Below are 20,862 nucleotides of genomic sequence, written 5' to 3' on the forward strand. Positions count from 1 at the left end.
CCCTGACAGACGCCTAAACAATCAAAGTTGCTTGTTCGACTGCAAATTTCGGTGTATTAGAAAATACCCTGAAGACGTTTGCATGGATATCAGCTGTCTGTATGCCTAGTAGAGCTCCCTCAGTTCCATTACAATCTCTGTTGACGTGTCATATCGGTATCAATCGAATATCACTAATGTAGTAATGTAATGAAGCACACAAATGATACTGAAATATACAAGAGGTTACTCACGTCTGCGCTTGGCGGCAGTGTTCATGAGAATGACGAGCTTCCTGAAGATTGACCTGGATGGGCGGCCCACTGTGTCTCGCCACGACAGCCACGCCCATTCCAGGAACTCCGGCTGCCGAGTGTTTTGCATGGCTCTTTCCAGCTGCTCGTCCCCCACGTAGCAGCGGCCGTTGTAACACATGCTGGCCGATGTGTACACTTGCTGCAACTGGTTGCTCAGGTTTGCGTATTCCCTGCAATCATAAGTGGACCGTCACACTATTGTAGACACAACGGAAATCAGACTGCCAAGGGCGCTGCAATTCTGCGTCTCCTGGTAGCAAAAAATGTTCATCGTGTCACATGCTGGCCGGCCCGTAGAGGTGCTGCAGGTGGTTGCTCCGCTGTGCCTGCTCCCTGCAATCATACATCGCACATCATGGCAGCTCCACCACCAAGCTCAGTAAACAGAACTCTCACTCTTGGGAGCACTACAAGGTGTACTCGGCTCTGCATCCCCATGGTACCCGTGACCAGCATAGCAGAAAGTGGCGGACGTATGAATTTGCAGCACCCGGTTTCGCAACTGTGTGGACTCCAGCAACTCTACACCGTCTGTCAAAAAGTTTCGAGACTGGATCAACAAAAAATATAAAAAAAATATGATGTTGATTTTCATGCTTCGGATGTTGTACACTAACTCCCTCCCTTGAGACAACTTACACAAATACCATACTACTCAGTGAAACTATCAGAAAAGTCCTTCTTTGGGGTGCTATTCAAATCGCACGTCACCTTGGTTTGAAAGTCGCTTTTGTCGTCAGTGTTTCACTCATGTCACAATAGGCCTTGACACGGCCTTGTTTTTGTTTCGGATTCAAGGTGTGCCGGCAAGATTGTACATTTTCATCTCCTTCTAAAAATTCTGGAGAATGTCGCGAACACTTGACTGAGGGGTGTTAATCTATGGAGTTGTTGCATGCTATGCCACTATCCAGACCATCACACAGGAATTACAAACTGCAGCAGGATCCACTGCAAGTACTACGACAGTTAGGCGGGATTTCATGATCGAGCGGCTGCTTATAAGCTACACATGACGCCGGTAGATGCCAAACGAGGCCTCGCTTAGTGTTGGGAGCATAAACATTGGACAATTGTACAGTGGGAAAATGTTGTGTGGAGTGACGAATCGCGGTGGGTACACAATGTGGCGATCCGATGGCTAGGTGTAAGTAGGGCGAATGCCCGGTGAACGTCATTTTCCAGCGTTTGTAGTGCCAAAAGTAAATTTCGGAGGCGGTGGTGTTATGGTGTGGTCGTGTTTTTCATGGAAGGGTGTTGCACGCCTTGTTGTTTTGAGTGGCACTATCACAACATTGGCCTACATTGATGTTTTAAACACCTACTTGCTTCCCACTGTTGAAGACCAATTCGGGGATGGCGATTACACCTTTCAACACGATCGAGCACTTGTACATAATGCACTGCCAATGGTGGAGTGGTTACACGACAATAACATCCCTGTAATAGACTGACCTGCGCAGAGTCCTGACCCGAATCCTATAGAACACCTTTTGGATTTTTTGGAACGCCGACTTCGTGCCAATCCTCAACGACCAACATAGATACCTCTCCTCAGTGCAGCGCTCCGTGAAGAATGGAGTGCCATTCCCCAAGAAATCTTCCAGCACATGATTGAACGTATGCCTGGGAGAGTGGAAGCTGTCATGAAGGCTAAGGGTGGGCCAACACCATACTGAATTCCAGCATTATCGATGGAGGGCTCCAAAAGCTTGTAAGTCATTTTCAGCCAGGTCTCCGGATACTTTTGATCACATAGTGTATGTGTTATACATCACAAAATATACATCGTCGACATTCGAGAAATGTTCAAAACAAACCATTATCTTGCACCATAAACACTGAATGAAAAATAGCGTGCAACAGCGATCACAAATGTGCGCACCATCAAGATCGAAGGCGAACTGCTTGGGAGTTACAAACCGTGCAGGACGTTCATCTAGGTATCCACTCTTAAACGATGCATATAGAATCATATTGGTGTAACGGGCTGATGGGAACTGATGGAATGTGATTTCATGCAACGAAATGACGAACAGCCTGTCGTGAAGCTTATCGTGAAACTGGCTATCCTTTATGGAGTAGCTGCTGATAGATGATAATATGTTTCAAAGGCACGGAAAAAAAACATCTAGAGGCTGAATTTGTTCAGTCGGTCCAAGTGGTATGAGCTGCAATGTCACACACTTTTCAGGAGGGAGAGTTTGCTCTAAGTGGGTATTATTTTTATATGTAGACAAGGAATCATGCAAAAACATGTGATTTTGACCAAGTATTGGCCGAAAGCGGTGCTCATGCCGTAGTTGTGGATTCTTTCATCCATTTACCTACTCTTGCTCGCTGTGGCGTAAATCTTTCCCTACTGCCCTTGCAAGACCACGGATACGAATAAGAATTGTAGTGAGCAGAGCACCTCCAACTTCTCGCAGCACAGGAAGTAACATTCCAGCCAATTTACCATTCATATTAACAGTCGGCATAGTTGTATGCGAACGCGTTAAGTCATTGATGTTAGTTGATCCTGATACAATTTTCTTGGTATCTCTAATTTTCAGGGCTCCTTTCGTATACGTTTCCTCCTGAAATCCCGACAGATCTGAGGTGAAAACATATTCCTTACTGAACGATGCGATAAGTTTCTTTATCTCATACACAAATTTTCGGGCCGATTCCGCAGTTTGCTGTGCATCGTCAAGTTGACGCTTTGTTTGGAAATTCGTTATTTATGTCTTCCAGCTCTGCAGCAATGTTTGAAGTTATGAAACTATACCCTTGAAATCACTGTAGTATATGTCGCGCACAATTTGATGTGCATAACGTAGTAGGTCACTATCACACACATTCGGTAAATCGATCATCCTTGGAAAGCGCAGACACCAGTATTTGTAACAAGCGTGCCTTGTTCCCTGTTGAATTTGCGTAAATTTTCCTTATGCACTACATGGTCATATTGCTTCAGACTTATCCGAAATCCGTTCATAACTGTTTTTTTTTTACTAGGCTGCAGATGAACTTCCATGGACACAATTATGATTAGTACCCGCTCCTTAGATAACGATTGTCCTTTACTACGTTGCATTGGAGACGAGATTTGTGGCTCCCTATTCGACAGGGTTGTTGAAATACGTGGCGAGACACCTGTTCAGTATCACTTCCACTTGTTAAGCAGGTATCGTCATAATTGTACTACTCGTGTACATTGGGCGTACAGTCGGGCGTGAACGATATCACACATTTTACTGGCTCTTCTTGCAGAAACGCTATTATTTCATGTGTCACTTCTTTCTCACTCTGTGAAATTTCTTGGGTTCCTTTATGAGGAAATATCAAGTTCAGCAACTGTTGTTGTATGTATAATGCAATGTGTGGTTTATTTAACGTTGTATTTGTTCTTATTTGTATTATCACCACTAGCACTGTTGTGACTTACTCGTCAATCACGCATTTCAGCTACGCTCTGTAACGTCAGGCTGTGCTCACCAGTGGATACCTTCAGACCCGCCCCCTGTTGCTACTAGCAGCCAGTATTGTGGTTGCATGGTAGACAATAATTGGGGTATCGAACGAGATAAGCACTATTGACTTTCTGCGACCCCCCATTCAGGGGGATCCTTGTGAGAGCATCAGTGCAGAGTGCGAGCGGCAGGAGATGAGCCCGTCGACATAATGAATTGATCAGCTGGCATGTAGCCAGGGCTAGAGCAACAGGTTGCTGCCTCCCCGTTTCATGCTGTTACTCTAAAGCGCACGCAGGAAGCGCTCCCCTTTAACGAAATCGTGAACGGTGCGCGCTAAGAATGTCTCTCCCCGTACGGCCTTGAAATTCTCTACGTTACCGTCATGATCATTCCACAAGATATGCGTAGAATGAATCAATATCTTCTTTACTCTTCCTGAAACGTCTGATCTCGGAAAGTTAACGCTATTACTCCATGTGACACATAACGCCATTCTTGCAGCATCTGCCACTAGAGTTTGATAGGCATATCCCTGACTGTGTCACTTTACTTAGCGAACTCGCGACTGAACGCACAGTTTTTCTTTTGGTCCTCTCTATCTTACCTACTAATTCTGCCACGTAAGAGCCCAGACAGAGGAGCAATGCTCAACAATCAGTCGGGAGAAAGTTTTCGAAACTATCGTGGGTGAACAACATTTCCTCAGGTGTCTTCTACTTAATTTCGATCAAGCGTCTGCTTTTCATGCAACTAATTTTATGTAGTCACTCCACTTTCGATCACTGTGAACGTTAAGGCTACCTGTTACATCGTTACTATTGTTTAGAGTAATTGCCACGTGGGATTAGCAGAGCGGTTATGGACAAAGGCCAATGCTGTGAATTGGATTCGCGGACATGCCATTCACTACCTATTTGGACACACTGTAGACTCTGTACTCGATTTTTGGACATACTTCAATGACCGTCATTATGTCGTCTTCCGTCACCCAGAGTACAGACAATTTTTCTCGAACTTCCTTGGGAGTGCTTTCCATGACCCGCCTCGCAGCTGGAATGTGTTGAGCCAAGAGAGAAGAAGGTTTCCTGTTTCAACCAATGAACATTTCTGAACAATTGAACGGAACACATCAATTTCGAGAAGACGTGACTCAACATATGCCTCTGATCAACTTAAAAAAAATACAAATAAAATAAAATAAAATTCAAAAAAAGTAAGATTCTGTTTTGTTTGTAAGGATAGTCCTAACCTTGATTTCCCATATTTCCCCTGATATAGGCAGCTCTTTGGGGTAGGTTTACTCCAGCACAAAAAATAGTAAAAACAAAAAATAATAAAAAAGCGGTTTAAGGCAGTGCAGTCATGGACTGTGCGGCTGGTATGCGGAGGTTCGAGTCCCCTCTCGGGCATGGTTGTGTATGTGTTTGTCCTTAGGATAATTTAGGTCAAGTGGTGTGTAAGCTTAGGGACTGATGACTTTAGCAGTTAAGTCCCATAAGATTTCACACACATTTGAACATTTTAGAGTAATTACTCGCCGAAAGTGCAATCGAATTGCCCGCATCTCGTGGTCGTGCGGTAGCGTTCTCGCTTCCCGCGCCCGGGTTCCCGGGTTCGATTCCCGGCGGTCTCAGGGATTCTCTCTGCCTCGTGATGGTTGTGTGTTGTCCTTACGTTAGTTAGGTTATAAGTAGTTCTTAGTTCTAGGGGACTGTTGACCATAGATGTTAAGTCCAATAGTGCTCAGAGCCATTTTTTTGTATTCGAATTTTAACGTGTCTTCCCTAACTGTAGTATATGCAGGACTAAGCCCCTGCATATTCGGCCACCGTGTTTCTTGGATATGCTTCGCGAACTAGTCGCGACCTCACATCACCCCAAAGTAGGTGTTCGTCAACAGAAAGCTGCGTTGTTTACCGCCAAGTCCGTGCGGCCGTCACAACTTCCGGGAGCGTAGTTCGCGCCGCTACGGGGCGTGTGTGTAGCAGTAAACAGAGCTGCAGCCGCGCGGGATTTGTGTCTGCGTGGTTACGTTTCCAAGTGGCGGCGTGCCTGTGTTCCTCTGCGCAAGTACTTACGTCCCCACCGAGCCTCTCCTCGGCCACTTCAACTGCGGTGGATTGCCTTATCTTCGATGTCTCCGTGACGTTATCTTTCAGCAAGATAACGCAAGACTACATGTTGCCTCTATTGTCCTAACATACCTCAATACAGAGGTAATTTGACTGGTCTGCACTCTCACCGGGTCTCTCACTCATTTAAAACATACGGTCATGGGTGCCGAGAGAGTGGCACACCACCACTCGCCAGCCACGAATGATGAACCTGTCAGCCAAGCTCAGTTCTATTACACGTTAAGCTGGCTTATTGCCACTGTTGCAGCCACAGGTGGCCGCACAGTGTACTTGACTTCACAGCCTGTATATCCCCAAATCACCTAAAGATTTAATAATGTATTCTCCCTATTATTCTGTATACATGTAGTAAGTAAAATTTGCTATCCTTCCATGTATTGCAATTTTAATTACGAGCAGTGTACACAGCGAACAGGAACAGTGCTGGAACCTTCTGAAGGGGTACCGCAGAAGTCAATTTTACATCCGACTATTTCCTCTTGGTAACAGCGACGTGTGAACTTCAAATTCCCTGAACTCATATTCTGTTCGTTAGGCAGCAGTACAGAACAGTATGAAATGCCTTCCACACGTCAAGGAACGCGGTATGAACCAGGTTATCACTATCTGCAGCCCTCTGGGGCTCGTGGACGAACAGAGCAAGCTGCGTTTCGCGAGACTAATGTTGCCATTCCTGATAAAGGTGGTGACAAACTAAGAGACACAATATTGTATAATTCCATATCTATATGGCTATAATAAGTTCACCGGTTTGACGAACCTTCTTCAAAATGGAAATGGTATTTTTCTTTTTTAAGCCGCTTCGGACACTTCGTTACCCCAGCGACGAGGATCAGCTGTTAATGGAAGAGGGGCAAATTATTTTTGAGTACTGCATTATGCAAAATGAAAAGAAAGGAACGACTCCATCGTCAGCGACTACTCTAAGGTGGCTTTGTACAATAGCTTGCATTACAGTAACTAGAATACTTCAGTTTGCCTGGGAAATGAAATACTCGCAAAAAAATTCTGGTCTCTTATTTAGAGCAGATTAGTTGATTTACTTGTGACTATTGCATTGTGTGAACAAGGAACTGAAGCGCATGTAAGTCTCCCACGCAATGCAACGAATGATACATCCGACATTAAATGTATGGTGTAAGGAGAAAATGCATGTCTGAACGGGGAATGACTAGAAACCCGACGAAGAGAAGTGAATGATGGCACTGGGAGCATCACTGTGCTTCGTTCTGCTCCGGAGGCAAGCAGACCAAGCTACAGGGTGACAATTATTGAGCTATATGCAATAAAATCGTCATGACGTCTGAACGGTTTGCGTTATGACGTTCAAACTGAAAGGTTGGCAGCGTGGCATTATCTGTATTTGTATGCGCATGCATGGTTTGGTTTAGTGACGAAGCCCTCTTTCATTTGGATGGGTCCCTCACTAAGCAAAACTGGCGCATTTTGGGGACTGAGAACCCGCATTTCGCGATAGAGAGGTTTCTTCATCCTCAGTGGGGGACTGTGTGGTGTGCAATGTCCAGTCACGGAACAATCGTTGCGCTATTCCTTATAACGCGACTACTGAACGCTCCGTGAAGATTTTCGAAGATGATTTCATCCTCATTATCCAAAGTAACCCTGATTTCCACAAAATGTGGTTCATGCAAGACGGAGCTTGACTCATCGAAGCAGGAGAGTGTTTAATGTCCTGGAGGAGCACTTTGGGGACTGCATTCAGGCTCTGGGGTAACATAAGCTCACAGGCATATTACTCGATTAGCCGCCATATTCTCCGGATCTGAAGAAATGCGACCGCTTTTTGAGGGGCTGTATTAAAGACAATGTGTTTCGATATAACCCCAAAACAACTTCTGAGCAGAAAACAGCCATTTAGGAGCTCATCGACAGCATCAGTGTTCCGACACTTCAGCGGGCCATGCAGAATTTCGCTATTCGTCTGCGCCACATCTTCGCCTAAGATGGTAGGCGTATCGAGCATGTCATAACCTAAATACAAATATCTGTAGTGACGTTTACATGTTGAATAAAGTGTGTTGACGCCGTAGTTTGTAACTACTTTACATTTTTTCATATAGTTCAATAATTGTCATCCTGTATAAGTTGGCAAAGGCAAGTGCAGTATCGGTCGTTGCCGGAGCTAAGCCCAGTCATGTGATAAGGTACTCTGCATCCATGTGCAGGGAGCTGTGTACTGCTCTTTTCCAGGGGAAATACAGAAATCGACAGGAGAATATAGTGCACCATAGACCTTTGGGGCCCAATGACTAAGAGGTCATTAGCAAAGTAGCACAAGTGTGGATTTGACGAAGTTGGAGAAGGAATTTGGCGGCTCTCTTTCCAAAGAAATCACTCCGTTTGTCAGTTTAAAAGGCTCACGAAAACCCCGGAAATCAAGATTTGGAGCGCAGGACTATGATTTGAACAACACTACTCCCGAAAGTGAGTCCAGTTTCTTAGCTGCTGGAATTTCGGCAACCCATCCAGAAATGAAAGGTAATAAAAATTCATGAAAAATGCATAATGTAAGTGTCCTATGGATTATCTGGATGAATGCGTAGTGAGGCAACTATCTTTCTGTATATCGAATAGCATAAGGGTATACCAACTCCGTGGAAACTTTTACGACTTCTGTCGCATGGAGCTGGATTTCATGGATAAGGAAAAGAGCAATGAATAAGTCTATTTATTTAGTGCAATTGCTCTGTAATGGGCACCAAAATACACGATTTTTCAACTGCGAACAGATGAACGAAGTAGTCTGATTAGACGTTTACGATGAAATAAGGCAACACACTTCAGGCAACCACCGTTTCTCCTTGTAAGAAATGCAGTCATGCGTTAGTCGACGAAGAGCTCTGCCCAGGAAACAATACGCAATGCTGTTGCTGATTAAGAGTGGCAGTCAAAGTTTACATCCACGTTTACATCTACATCGTACTTCAAAAGCTAGCTAATGGTGTGTGGCGGAGGTTACTATCTGCTCCCTCTATCCCTGTTCCACTCGCGAATAGTGCGTAGGAGTAATGATTGTCGGTAAGCCTCTGTATTTTTTCTCTAATTTAGCGAATTTTCTCCTCGTGGTCAATACGCGAGATGTATTTGGAAGGGGAGGGGGGGATTAAATATGTTGTCTGTCTTCTCCTAAAAAGTGTTGTCCCGAAATTCCAATAGTAAGTTTCTCCGTGACGCACAACGCCTCTCTTGTAATGTCTGCCAGTGGAGTTTGTTTAGCATGTTCGTAACGCTCTCTCGCCAGCTTAACGATCCCGTGACGAAGCGCGCTGTTCTTCGTTGGATCATCTCTATATCCTCTATCAGTCCTACCTGATAGGGATCCCAGATAGTTGAACAATACTCAAGAGTCGGCCGAAAAAGCGCCTTATAAGCCACCTCTTTAGTGGATGAGTAACATTTCCTCAAGATTCTTCCGATGAATCTGAGTCTGGTATCAGCTTTTCCCACTGTTTTATGTAATCATTCCACTTAAGGTCGCTCTGGATAGTTACGCCTAGATATTTTACGGGAGACGCTGTCTCCAGCTGTTTGTCACCAATAGTGCAGTTGTACAGTAGTGGATTTCTTTTCCTATGTATGCGCAATGTTACACTTATTTACATTCAGGGTCAACTGTCAGAGCCTGCACCATTCATTAGTTCTCTGCAGGTCGTTCAGCAGATTCTTACCATCTTCTGGCGTAGCTGCTTTGGTGGAGACAACTGCGTCATCTGCGAATAGCCTTAAAGAGCATCCGACGCTTTCTACCAAACCATGTTGTAAACGGCAATGGTCCTATCATCTCCCGTGTGGCACTCCGGATATTATCTTTACATCTGTCGATTTTGTTCGTTGAGTTCTATCTGCAAGAAAGTCTTGAATCCAATCGCAAGTCTGCTCCGATACTCCGTCAGCTCGTTTTTTTTTTTTTTTTTTCATTAAACGGCATTGTGGGACCGTTTCAAATGCCTCACTGAAATCAAGGAACACGACATCAACCTGAACGTCGTTGCCCACTGCGCTGTGGATCTCATGGAGGAGCACAACGAACTGGGTTTCGCAGGATCTCTGTTTGCGATAACCATGTTGATTTTTATAGAGGAGATGTTCATTTTCTAAAAACCTCATAGCTCTTAAGCTTAAATCATGTTCCATAATTCTACAACAGATTGACGTCAAAGATATAGGTCTATACTTGTGTTGACCTGTCTTACGGCCTTTTTTAAAAACGGGAATGACTTGCGCAAGCCGGCCGGTGTGGCCGTGCGGTTCTAGGCGCTTCAGCCTGGAACCGCGTCACCATTACGGTCGCAGGTTCGAATCCTGCCTCGGGCATGGACGTGTGTGATGTCCTTAGGTGAGTTAGGTTTAAGTAGTTCTAAGTTCTAGGGGACTGATGACCACAGATGTTAAGTCCCATAGTGCTCAGAGCCATTTGAACCATACAAAAAATGGTTCAAATGGCTCTGAGCACTATGGGACTCAACTGCTGTGGTCATTAGTCCCCTAGAACTTAGAACTACTTAAATCTAACTAACCTAAGGACATCACACACATCCATGCCCGAGGCAGGATTCGAACCTGCGACCGTAGCAGTCGCACGGTTCCGAACTGCGCGCCTAGAATTGCGAGACCTCCGCGGCCGGCATTTGAACCATATATATATATACGTGTGTGTGGAATGATGAAACATTGCCGGAACATTGGACAACAGCACTAATACACCCTCAACACAAGAATGGAGATAGAACTAATCCGGACAACTATAGAGGAATCTCTCTCTTGGATTGTACATATAAAATATTTTCTAGAATAATTTATAATCGATGCAAAGGTGAGCTGGAAAAAAAATTAGGGGATTACCAAGGAGGATTTCGACCATGGCGCAGCTGTCCGGAACAAATCATAACACTAAAATTGGTAATGGATATTTACAAAAGAAGGCAGAAACAAATGATTATAACTTTCGTGGACTTTAAAAAAGCATATGATAGTATTCACAGACCTTCAATTTTGAAAATACTACGAAATCTTGGATTACATCCTAAACTAGTGAAGATGATAAGCTTAACTTTAACAAATACTAAATCAAAGGTGAAGTTCAGAAGTGAAATGTCTGAACCCTTCACAATTAAAACAGGACTAAGACAAGGTGATGTATTATCACCCCTTCTGTTCAACTGTACTCTGGAATATTTAATGAGAGAATGGTATAAAGAAAATAAAAAAAATATAAAAATTGGGTACAATAAAGACAAAATTAGCCTAAATTGTTTGGGATTTGCAGATGATCTGGAACTACTAGCCAACAACATTGAAGAGGCTAGAGATCAGCTCACAAATCTCCAAAATGTTGCAGGAAAAGTAGGATTAACAATTTCATTTGAAGAAACAAAAATAATGGCAATAGACCCCCTTGTAATAAATAGTGTACAGATGTGTGGGACTGATATAGAAATTGTAAAACAATTTTAGTACCTTGGAGAAAATATAACCTATAACTTAAATGAAAAAATGTCCTGGACAGAGAGAACTAATAAATTATCAAGAGCCCAAAAAGTATCCAGAAACACATACAACAAAAATGTTTGTCAATAAATACAAAATTAAAACGTTACAAGACTGTTGTCCAACCAGAAATAACCTATGGAAGTGAAACCCTGTTTAAGCTAAATCAAAAGAACAACACAGACAAAATTCTAAAAATAGAAAGAAGAATAATAAGGACATGCATCAATAAAAAGTACCAAAAAGCAGGAGAATGGCGTATTGTCCCAAATGCAGTAGTATATCAGGAGATAGAACCTATAACGGATACCATGAGAAAGAAGAGAATATCATTTTTTGGCCATCTATTGAGAACACCTGAGGACAGATTAATACGCAAAATTTTGGAGAAACTCTGGAAACAAAAACAACAACCTGTCTGGATAAAGGAAATAAAAGAAGACATGAAAGAACTAGACATAACGCTGGAGGACTTGAAAACCAAATCAAAACAAGTAAATAAATTAAAAAATAGAAATATTAGATTCTTGGCAAAAATTGATAAAAGAGAAACAACTAAAAGGGTATTTTCAGAAGAGGAACGAAAACAAAGATCGGATAGAATGAAGAAATACTGGAAAGCCAAGAAGGAAAAAACAATGAGAAATCTTAGGAAGACCGGAAAGAAATTGACTGAAGTGGTCCAATGAGGCCGTAAAAGCACTTGCGCATTAGCCAATCGTTAGGTACCTTTGTTGCGATCTACGATAAATTACTGCTAGAAGGGAAGCGATTGTAGCTGCTTTTCAATTCTTCGATCGGTTATCACAATATCTGCCATTTCGACGCTGGTACGACGATTGAAAGGAGGGACAGTGTTACGATCTTCCGCGGTGAAACAACTTCGGAAGACCAAATTCAGTATTTCGGCCTTCTCTCTGTTATCTTCAGTTTCAGTACGGTGTGGTCGCTGAGAGAGTGAATAGAAGATTTTGAGCCACTTACTGATTTTACACTCGACCAAAATCTCTTCGGGTTTTTACTCAGGTCGGTTGACAACCTCTTACTTTCATTCTCTCCTCACGCTCATTTTCTCTTCGTTCAGCTTTTGTTTATCGGCTAGGTTTTTACTTCTGTTGAATCTGAGATGAAGTGCTCTTTGTCTACGGCGCGCTTTGAATTTTTACCATTTGTTCTCCACATCTTCGTCCTTGTCACCGAATATTTGATGCTGACTGCTGAGATATTCTGAAATTTGTATCCCGTCACCCTTGCTGAACAAATTTAATAGTCTTAGGAAATGTTATAACTTTCTCCGACAGCAGCTGTGTAATACAGAAGAATTTATTTCGAATCTGCATTCAGGATTTAAGAGTTATCGTTTTATGCTATCCTGTCGTAGTTTACGGATTGGTTTTGCACTAGGTTCATCATAAAGATGCGTTTCAATGACGGTAACTGCCCCAGTCATCTGCGAATTGTCCGAGTCACTCAACGTCAGAAAATAATTTAAATTTCTTGCGCATTTCGTGTGTATGTTATCACGACCAACAGGTCAGTCTGTACCAGAGACCAAGCATACTGAAATACAAGTGTCACCGTTATTTCCACATAAGATCTCAGAGTCATTATGGGTTGTTGTATCTAGCACGTATAACAGTGTGTTCATTCCTGCAGAGAGCTTCTTAGCTTCCTATGTACTGCCAAGCGATAGTGTTATATTTGTACTATTCTTTAGCATTTGTTCCCTGAAAAATCTAAAATAATTGCATTTTTGCCATTGATCATGGTTATCTGTATGTATGTATTGTGTGCTCTGTATGTCCATACAGATGCTCCTAATTGGTCATGTGTGCCATATACGTAATAAGATGCTCTCTGAACGGTGAGTACATGACATTCCGATAGAATAGTAAATGAACTGCCGCAGTCATAATTACAGATTAAAAGTAGATCATGTAGAAAAAGTTTGTGATGAGTAATTGGCAACATGTACTTTGACACAAGGTGAAACTACCGTAACATCGAACGTACGTATTTGAATGAATTTCCGCAGGTGGACTGAAGGGAGATATTTCTACGATATAGCTGATGGATATCGTGATATTGACACAGAAATTATTTAATCAGTGAAGTAGTAGAATGCTATTAAGAGTAAACAGGAAAAATTTTCTTGCTGTTTTTTCTACTAACATCTTGGAAGCCGATTGAGTAACTATTGACAAATTTTTGGCGAAAGACTGGTGGCAGATTCAATAATTACAGGAAACCTTTAGAAACATTCATTCCCTTCGCCACAACTTGTGGGTGTGAAAGTGGATTTCCGTCTATGGGACCAATAGGAACACAAATGAGGAAACGAATGAACTCTGTAAGTTATGATGCTGGCTAACACTAAACATGGTAGAAACGAATTTTCAAGTGTTCCTTTAATCAATTATTTATCGGTTTACTATAAGACTTACAAAACAGGTTTTAAGGTTTTTCATCCGACGCCGTAGCAGCCGAAGCGTCTCGACAAGTCTCACTAGCTGCCTCGTCCCTAATCCAGTGACTTTTTGCGTAGCGCGGCGCGCCAAACAACTTATGTTCCATACTACTCAGCACAGTGACTCGGAAACGTTTACTAGTGGAGCTGGATTAACTCTCTGCCTCACTATCCAGTCAGTCTGTGTCGCTATGCTCGTTTAGACTTGCGAGGCAGGGTTGAATTCCTCGCTACTTCAAAGTCAGTAATTAAAACCCTGTAGCTAAACTAATTTCTTCTAGGAAGATCCGACCACCTGATGTACTCAGGATGGCCGCCATGTCAGACGATCCGTAACGATTTAAATCAAGTGTTGCTGAGGGGATTAGATCAGGAAACGTGCCACTTAAAGTAGTAGATTAATTTAGCTATATGGGAAGTAAAATAATCATAATGGTCGAAGTAGAGAGGATGCAAAATGTAGAATGACAATTGTAAGAAAAACTTTTATGGCAAAGAGAAATTTACTAACATTGAATAAAACTAAAGTGTTTAGAGGTATTTTAAACGTATTTGTCTGGAGTATGATACTGTGTGTAAGTGAAACGTGGGCGATAAGCAGTTTAGAAAAGAAGATAACAGAAGCTTGCGAAATGTGGTGCTATAGAAGAATTATGAAGGTTAAGTGGGTAAAGATCGCAAGGCTAATAAGAAGTTACTGAACAGAACTGCGGAGAAAATAAATTTGTGGCACAACTAGACTAAAAGAAGAGTTTGGTTGGTAGGGCACATTCTAACACGTCAATAAATCATCAATTCTGCACCGGAAGGATGTGTGAGAGGTAAAAATTGTAGAGGGAGACCAAGACAGAAATACTGTAAGCAGGTTCACGTGTATAAACTGTAAGTTGCAGTAGTTATTCGGAGACGAAGAGGCTTGTACAGGACAGAGCAGCATGGAAAACTGCGTTAAACCAGTCTTCGGACTGAATATCACACAACAACAACAAGAACAACAACTCGAGGTACATAAGTTCTCAACTCCAAGAACGATTGTCTCCCATTCTTCTCGAATACCATAAAAGGAAACACGAGAACTTGGGTGTAATTTTGGACGAGCATCTCAACTGGGCAGAAAATATGTCACCACATGCAGGAAGCCCTTCTTGATGCAATAATTTACTAACAGCCGTATGTATTGTAGAAATTTATTTTATGGACTTCTTATGTGCTACCAGTTTCGGCATTACATTGATGCCATCTTCAGGCCCCTGTACAATGAATAGAACAAATGTACTATTATAAAAAATATAGAACATACCTTGCCAATTGATAGGTATCATGTTAACTGTGTAAGTGGCTCAAAAAGAAATATTGTATATCATTAAAACTATATGTAACATTAGGGCAAATATGCTTCTGCCTATGTCATGCTGTTATAATGGTTTTCACTGTTTTACTCGAATATAGCAGGATAGATGAAATTATGTATACGCTATAATTCATAAATCCGTACCACACGGTTGTAATAGGCCATGAAACACAACAACCAAATGTACTGCATACAATCATATGTCAAGTGGGGGAATTTTTTTTTGCGTGTGATTGCATGCAGGGCATTATGATCATCTACGTAATAGCCGGTATGTCAACCTTTGGCACGGATAACAGCAGCGACGTGTCGTCTCATTGAAGCATTGAAGGCATTGGTAGGTCGCAGGATGTAGTTGGCACCACATCTGCGAGCACACACACACACACACACACACACACACACACACACACACACACACACACACACACACAAACACACACACACACATAAACGTACACACATAAGTCATCTAATTCCCGTAAATTCCTGGAAGGGGGCGATGAGCTCTGACGCCACGTTCGATCACGTCCCAGATATGTTCGATCGGATTCAGATCTGGAGAGTTAGGGGGCCAGACATCACCTGGAAGTCACCATTGTGTTCTTCGAACCACTCCATCACTCTCCTGTCCTTGGGAAATGGCGCTTTATCCTGTTGAAAAATGTCATTGTCATCGGGAAACTTGATCGTCATGAAGGTTCAAAAATGGTTCAAATGGCTCTGAGCACTGTGGGACTTAACATCGGAGATTATCAGTCCCCTAGAACTTAGAACTACTTAAGCCTAACTAACCTACACACCTCTATGCCCGAGGCAGGACCGTAGTTGTCTCACGGTTCCAGACTGAAGCACCTAGAACCGCTCGGCTACAACGGCCGGCTGTCTTGAAGGGGTGTACGTGGTCTCCAATCAGTGTACGATGTTCCTTGGCCGTTATAGTGCTTTGCACGAGCTCCACTGGACCCATGGATGTCTACGTGAATGTTTCCTAGAGCATAAGGGAACCGCTGCCAGCATGATGAACAAAGTATCGGGATTCATCAGACCACGCAACGCTCTGCCATTGAGCCAACGTCCAGTGCCAATGGGCATGTGTCTATTTCCGTAATAGTTGCTGATTTCGTAGTGTCAACATTGACATATGCATGGGTCATCGGCTTGCGGATGCCCATCGTTAGGAGTATTTGGTGCACTGTGTGTTTATATACACTTGTACTCTGCCCAGCACTGCTCGAACACTGGACAAGAAATGCAGTTTCCGAAATGCTCGTGTCGAACCTCCGGGCCATATTAATATGACATCGGTCAAAGTCAGGTAGATCACTCGCATGCCCCATTTTACACACGGAAAACACGCTCACTGTGACTACATGTACCGTAGATGTGTCTGACTGGCAGTCATTCCTCGCCAGGTGACGCTGCTATCGCCTGTAGGGGATTATATCGCTGGCAGGTCGGTGGCCATAATGTTCTGGCTGATCCTTGTATAACCAGCTTATGGTCATGACTATCACGTAAAACACGTAGAGTACCTGGTTAGACGTAAGAGAGGACCCGATTGAAACTGAATAAATACAGTTAAAAGGGTAACAAAACGCTGAGACGGTAAAATTATTTGGGGTGTACTTACGCAGCTTCCTTCGGCGTGAAGTAGGGCCCGCGGCAGAGGATGTGCATCTGACGTCGCTGGCGGGGTCGCAAGAACTGGCTCAGGGTGGCAATCCAGACGTCCACCCTGGCACAGTGCTTGCGCCTCCATTCGGAGCGCATCTCTCCCAGTTTCTGGCCGTAAGCGAGCGCCGCGGCGGAGTCGCCCGGGGGCAGCCGCTGGCCCCTGCAGCACACGCCGTCGCCCGTCGCCTGCCACCACGCCAGCGCCGCGTCTTCGGCGTTCAGCACGCGCAGCTCTTCATTGGTTGTTTCCAGCCAGCCCTCCACCAGAAGGTGTACCGTCACTGCAACAGTTCATTCCCGTTTCAGTTAGAAGTCATCTGATATCAGTGCGCGACAACGATTTTTGGATTAAACACATCAAAACAAATATTTTTCCCTAATGTCATTTTTTCGTATGAGGATTATTTGAGCCGGTGAAGGCCGGCCGCGGTGGTCTAGCGGTTCTAGGCGCTCAGTCCGCGACCGCGAGACTGCTACGGCCGCAGGTTCGAATCCTGCCTCGGGCATGGATGTGTGTGATGTCCTTAGGTTAGTTAGGTTTAAGTAGTTCTAAGTTCTAGGGGACTGATGACCATAGTTGTTAAGTCCCATAGTGCTCAGAGCCATTTCAACCATTTAAGCCGGTGAAGGCCGTATTACGATCTTCAGTTGTTAGAGGGCGTATTACGCCCTTCAGTTGTAGGCAACTGCTTTCCACCAGTGTAGTAGTGCATTGTCTCTGTTTACTAATGGAGCGATATATGGTTGTTGTGTGCTACGTAGCGCACCACAACGGACGAGCTGCACAGCGGGTTTATCAACAACAATATCCTAATCGCCATATCCCACATCATACTACCTTTGCTGCAATGGATGTGCATGTGGAGCGGGTATCCTTCAGTCAGCACTCGTACAATTGCACGTAACATGGGGACGAATCAGACGAATGTAAGAACAGTCCTTCGAGAGCAGTTGTTACGTCCATTTCACTTACAGCGTGTCCACAACCTGAAACCAGTTGATTATCAACCCAGAGCACAGTTTTCGCAGTGGTACCTGGAACAGTGTGAAATGCATTCCTCATTTCCATCCTCTGTGTTGTTTACCGACGAAGCAACGTTCGGGCGTGATGGAGTCTTCAACATGCACAATTTGCATGTTTGGAGTGAGGATAACCCACATGCCACAGTTACTAGCGCTCATCAAGTGCGGTTCTTCGTTAATGTGTGGGTCGGTGTGGTTGGGGACTGTTTAACTGGGCAGTATCTGCTACCTAGGCCATTAAATGGCAGGCACTATTACAATTTTCTCGCCAGAGCATTGCCAGAATTGCTGGAAGACGTCCAGCTCCCTACAAGACGACGCATGTGATTCCAACATGATGGGGCGCCGGCAAATTTCAGTCGTCGTGTGCGTCGATACCTGGACCGACGGTTCCCAGAAACGTGAGTTGGCGGAGGTGGTCCTGTACCATGGCCTGCTCGATCCCCAGATATGTCCCCTCTGGACTTTTTTGTGTGGGGAGTGATGCGCAACCTCGTTTACGCAACTCCTGTTGCATCAGAAGAGGATCTGCTTGCCCGGTTAGTAGCAGCAGCAGGAAAAATTCAGGATACTCCTGGGGTTTTTGCCTGTGTCAGGCAGAACTTGATCCGACGGTGGAACCTTTCTTTACGTGTCAATGGAGACATTTTTAAAATCTTCTGTAATTGAAATTGGGTTGTGTTAATGCGTTGGCCCTTGGTCATAAAAATGGAAAAGTGTTTGTTGGTTTAATTAATTTGCCGCCAGAGAAATCTTCCTCTACCGTTTTAAATACTCCTCAAAGGAAAAAATGACATTAGGGAAAAATATTAGTTTTGATGTCCCCTACAGCCTCCCAGAGTTTGTCGGTTTAAATACTTTTCACCTTGTATATTTAACATACTGCACAAATATTTGTAACGTACACTGAGGTGACAAGTCATGGGATAGCAAAATGCTCACATACACATGGCGGTAGAATCGCGCACATAAGCTATAACAGCGCAGTGCATTGGTGGACGTGTCATTTGTTCTCAGGTGATTCGTGTGAAAAGCTGTCCGATGTTGTTATGGCGACACGAGGGGAACTGGCTCACTTTGAACGCGGAATGGTACTTGTAGCTAGTCCCATGGGAAGTTCTATTTCGGAAATCGTTAGAGAATTCGTCATTCCGAGATCCACAATGCCAAGAATACCAAGTTTCAGACATTACCTCTCACCGCGGACTGCTAACAGACACGCTACACTGCATGAAAAAACAGCAGGAATCAATGTGCGACGTACGACGAACGTATCCATTAGGACAGTGCGACGAAATTTAGCGTGAATGGGCTATAGAAACAGACAACCGATGCGAATGCCTTTGCTAACACCACATCGCATGCAGCGCCTCTCCTGGGCTCATGAGCGTATCGGTTGGAGCTTAGACGATTGGAGAACCTGTGGCTTGATGAGTCCAGATTTCAGTTGGCAAGAACTTGTGGAAGGATTCGAGTCGGGTGTAGACCCCACGGAGCCATGGACCTAAGTTGTCAATAAGACACAATGCAAGCTGGTAGTAGCTCCATAATGGTGCGGGCTATGTTTACATGGAATGTACTGGGTCCTCTGCTCCAACTGAACCGATAATTGACTGGAAATGGCTATGTTCGGCTACTTGAAGACCGTCTGCAGCCATTCACAGACTTAATGTTCCAAACAATGATGGAATTCTTATGCATGATAATGCTCCATGTCACCGGGCAAAAATTGTTTACGATATGTTTGAAGAACATTCTGGACAGTTCGAGTGAATAATTTGACCATTCAAATCGATCGATATGTATACCACCGAACATTTATGGGACATAATCGCGACATCAGTCCGTGCACAACATCCTGCGCTGGCAGCCCTTCGGCAGTTATCTACGCCTACAGAGGCAGCTCAGTATTCCTGCCGGTGATTTCTGACGACTTGAGTCCATCCTACGTCGAGTTGCTGCACTACGCTGGGCAAAAGCAAGTCCGACAAGATATGAGGAGGTATCCCATGACTCGCGTCACTTCACTATATTTCACGTGTATCTGTATCTAAATACGCCCTGCAGTTTGGTTTTCAAATAGTTGAAATCTATGACGTCATATTTTCTGGACTCTTTTTCGTACAATGATACAATTTTGCTGATATGTTCAGTAGTACACTCCAGGAAATTGAAATAAGAACACCGTGAATTCATTGTCCCAGGAAGGGGAAACTTTATTGACACATTCCTGGGGTCAGATACATCACATGATCACACTGACAGAACCACAGGCACATAGACACAGGCAACAGAGCATGCACAATGTCGGCACTAGTACAGTGTATATCCACCTTTCGCAGCAATGCAGGCTGCTATTCTCCCATGGAGACGATCGTAGAGACGCTGGATGTAGTCCTGTGGAACGGCTTGCCATGCCATTTCCACCTGGCGCGTCAGTTGGACCAGCGTTCGTGCTGGACGTGCAGACCGCGTGAGACGACGCTTCATCCAGTCCCAAACATGCTCAATGGGGGACAGATCCGGAGATCTTGCTGGCCAGGGTAGTTGATTTACACCTTCTAGAGCACGTTGGGTGGCACGGGATACATGCGGACGTGCATTGTCTTGTTGGAACAGCAAGTTCCCTTGCCGGTCTAGGAATGGTGGAACGATGGGTTCGATGACGGTTTGGATGTACCGTGCACTATTCAGTGTCCCCTCGACGATCACCAGAGGTGTACGCCCAGTGTAGGAGATCGCTCCCCACACCATGATGCCGGGTGTTGGCCCTGTGTGCCTTGGTCGTATGCAGTCCTGATTGTGGCAATCACCTGCACGGCGCCAAACACGCATACGACCATCACTGGCACCAAGGCAGAAGCGACTCTCGTCGCTGAAGACGACACGTCTCCATTCGTCCCTCCATTCACGCCTGTCGCGACACCACTGGAGGCGGGCTGCACGA

At 44.2% G+C, this 20,862-nt stretch overlaps 1 protein-coding gene across 1 annotated transcript in view; it reads right to left on the minus strand.

Moving 5' to 3' along the window:
• LOC126298426 (angiotensin-converting enzyme-like) overlaps nucleotides 1-20,862 on the minus strand; it is a 267,596-nt gene that overhangs the window by 162,034 nt on the left and 84,700 nt on the right. The window contains exons 3-4 of the mRNA XM_049989754.1: nucleotides 16,849-17,173; nucleotides 234-466 (exon numbers count right to left, since the gene is read on the minus strand). Of these exons, the coding sequence (XP_049845711.1) occupies nucleotides 234-466; nucleotides 16,849-17,173 (558 nt within the window). The remainder of the gene's footprint in view (nucleotides 1-233; nucleotides 467-16,848; nucleotides 17,174-20,862) is intronic.

This window comes from Schistocerca gregaria, chromosome X (assembly GCF_023897955.1).
Source record: "Schistocerca gregaria isolate iqSchGreg1 chromosome X, iqSchGreg1.2, whole genome shotgun sequence".
Classification (NCBI taxonomy): domain Eukaryota; kingdom Metazoa; phylum Arthropoda; class Insecta; order Orthoptera; family Acrididae; genus Schistocerca; species Schistocerca gregaria.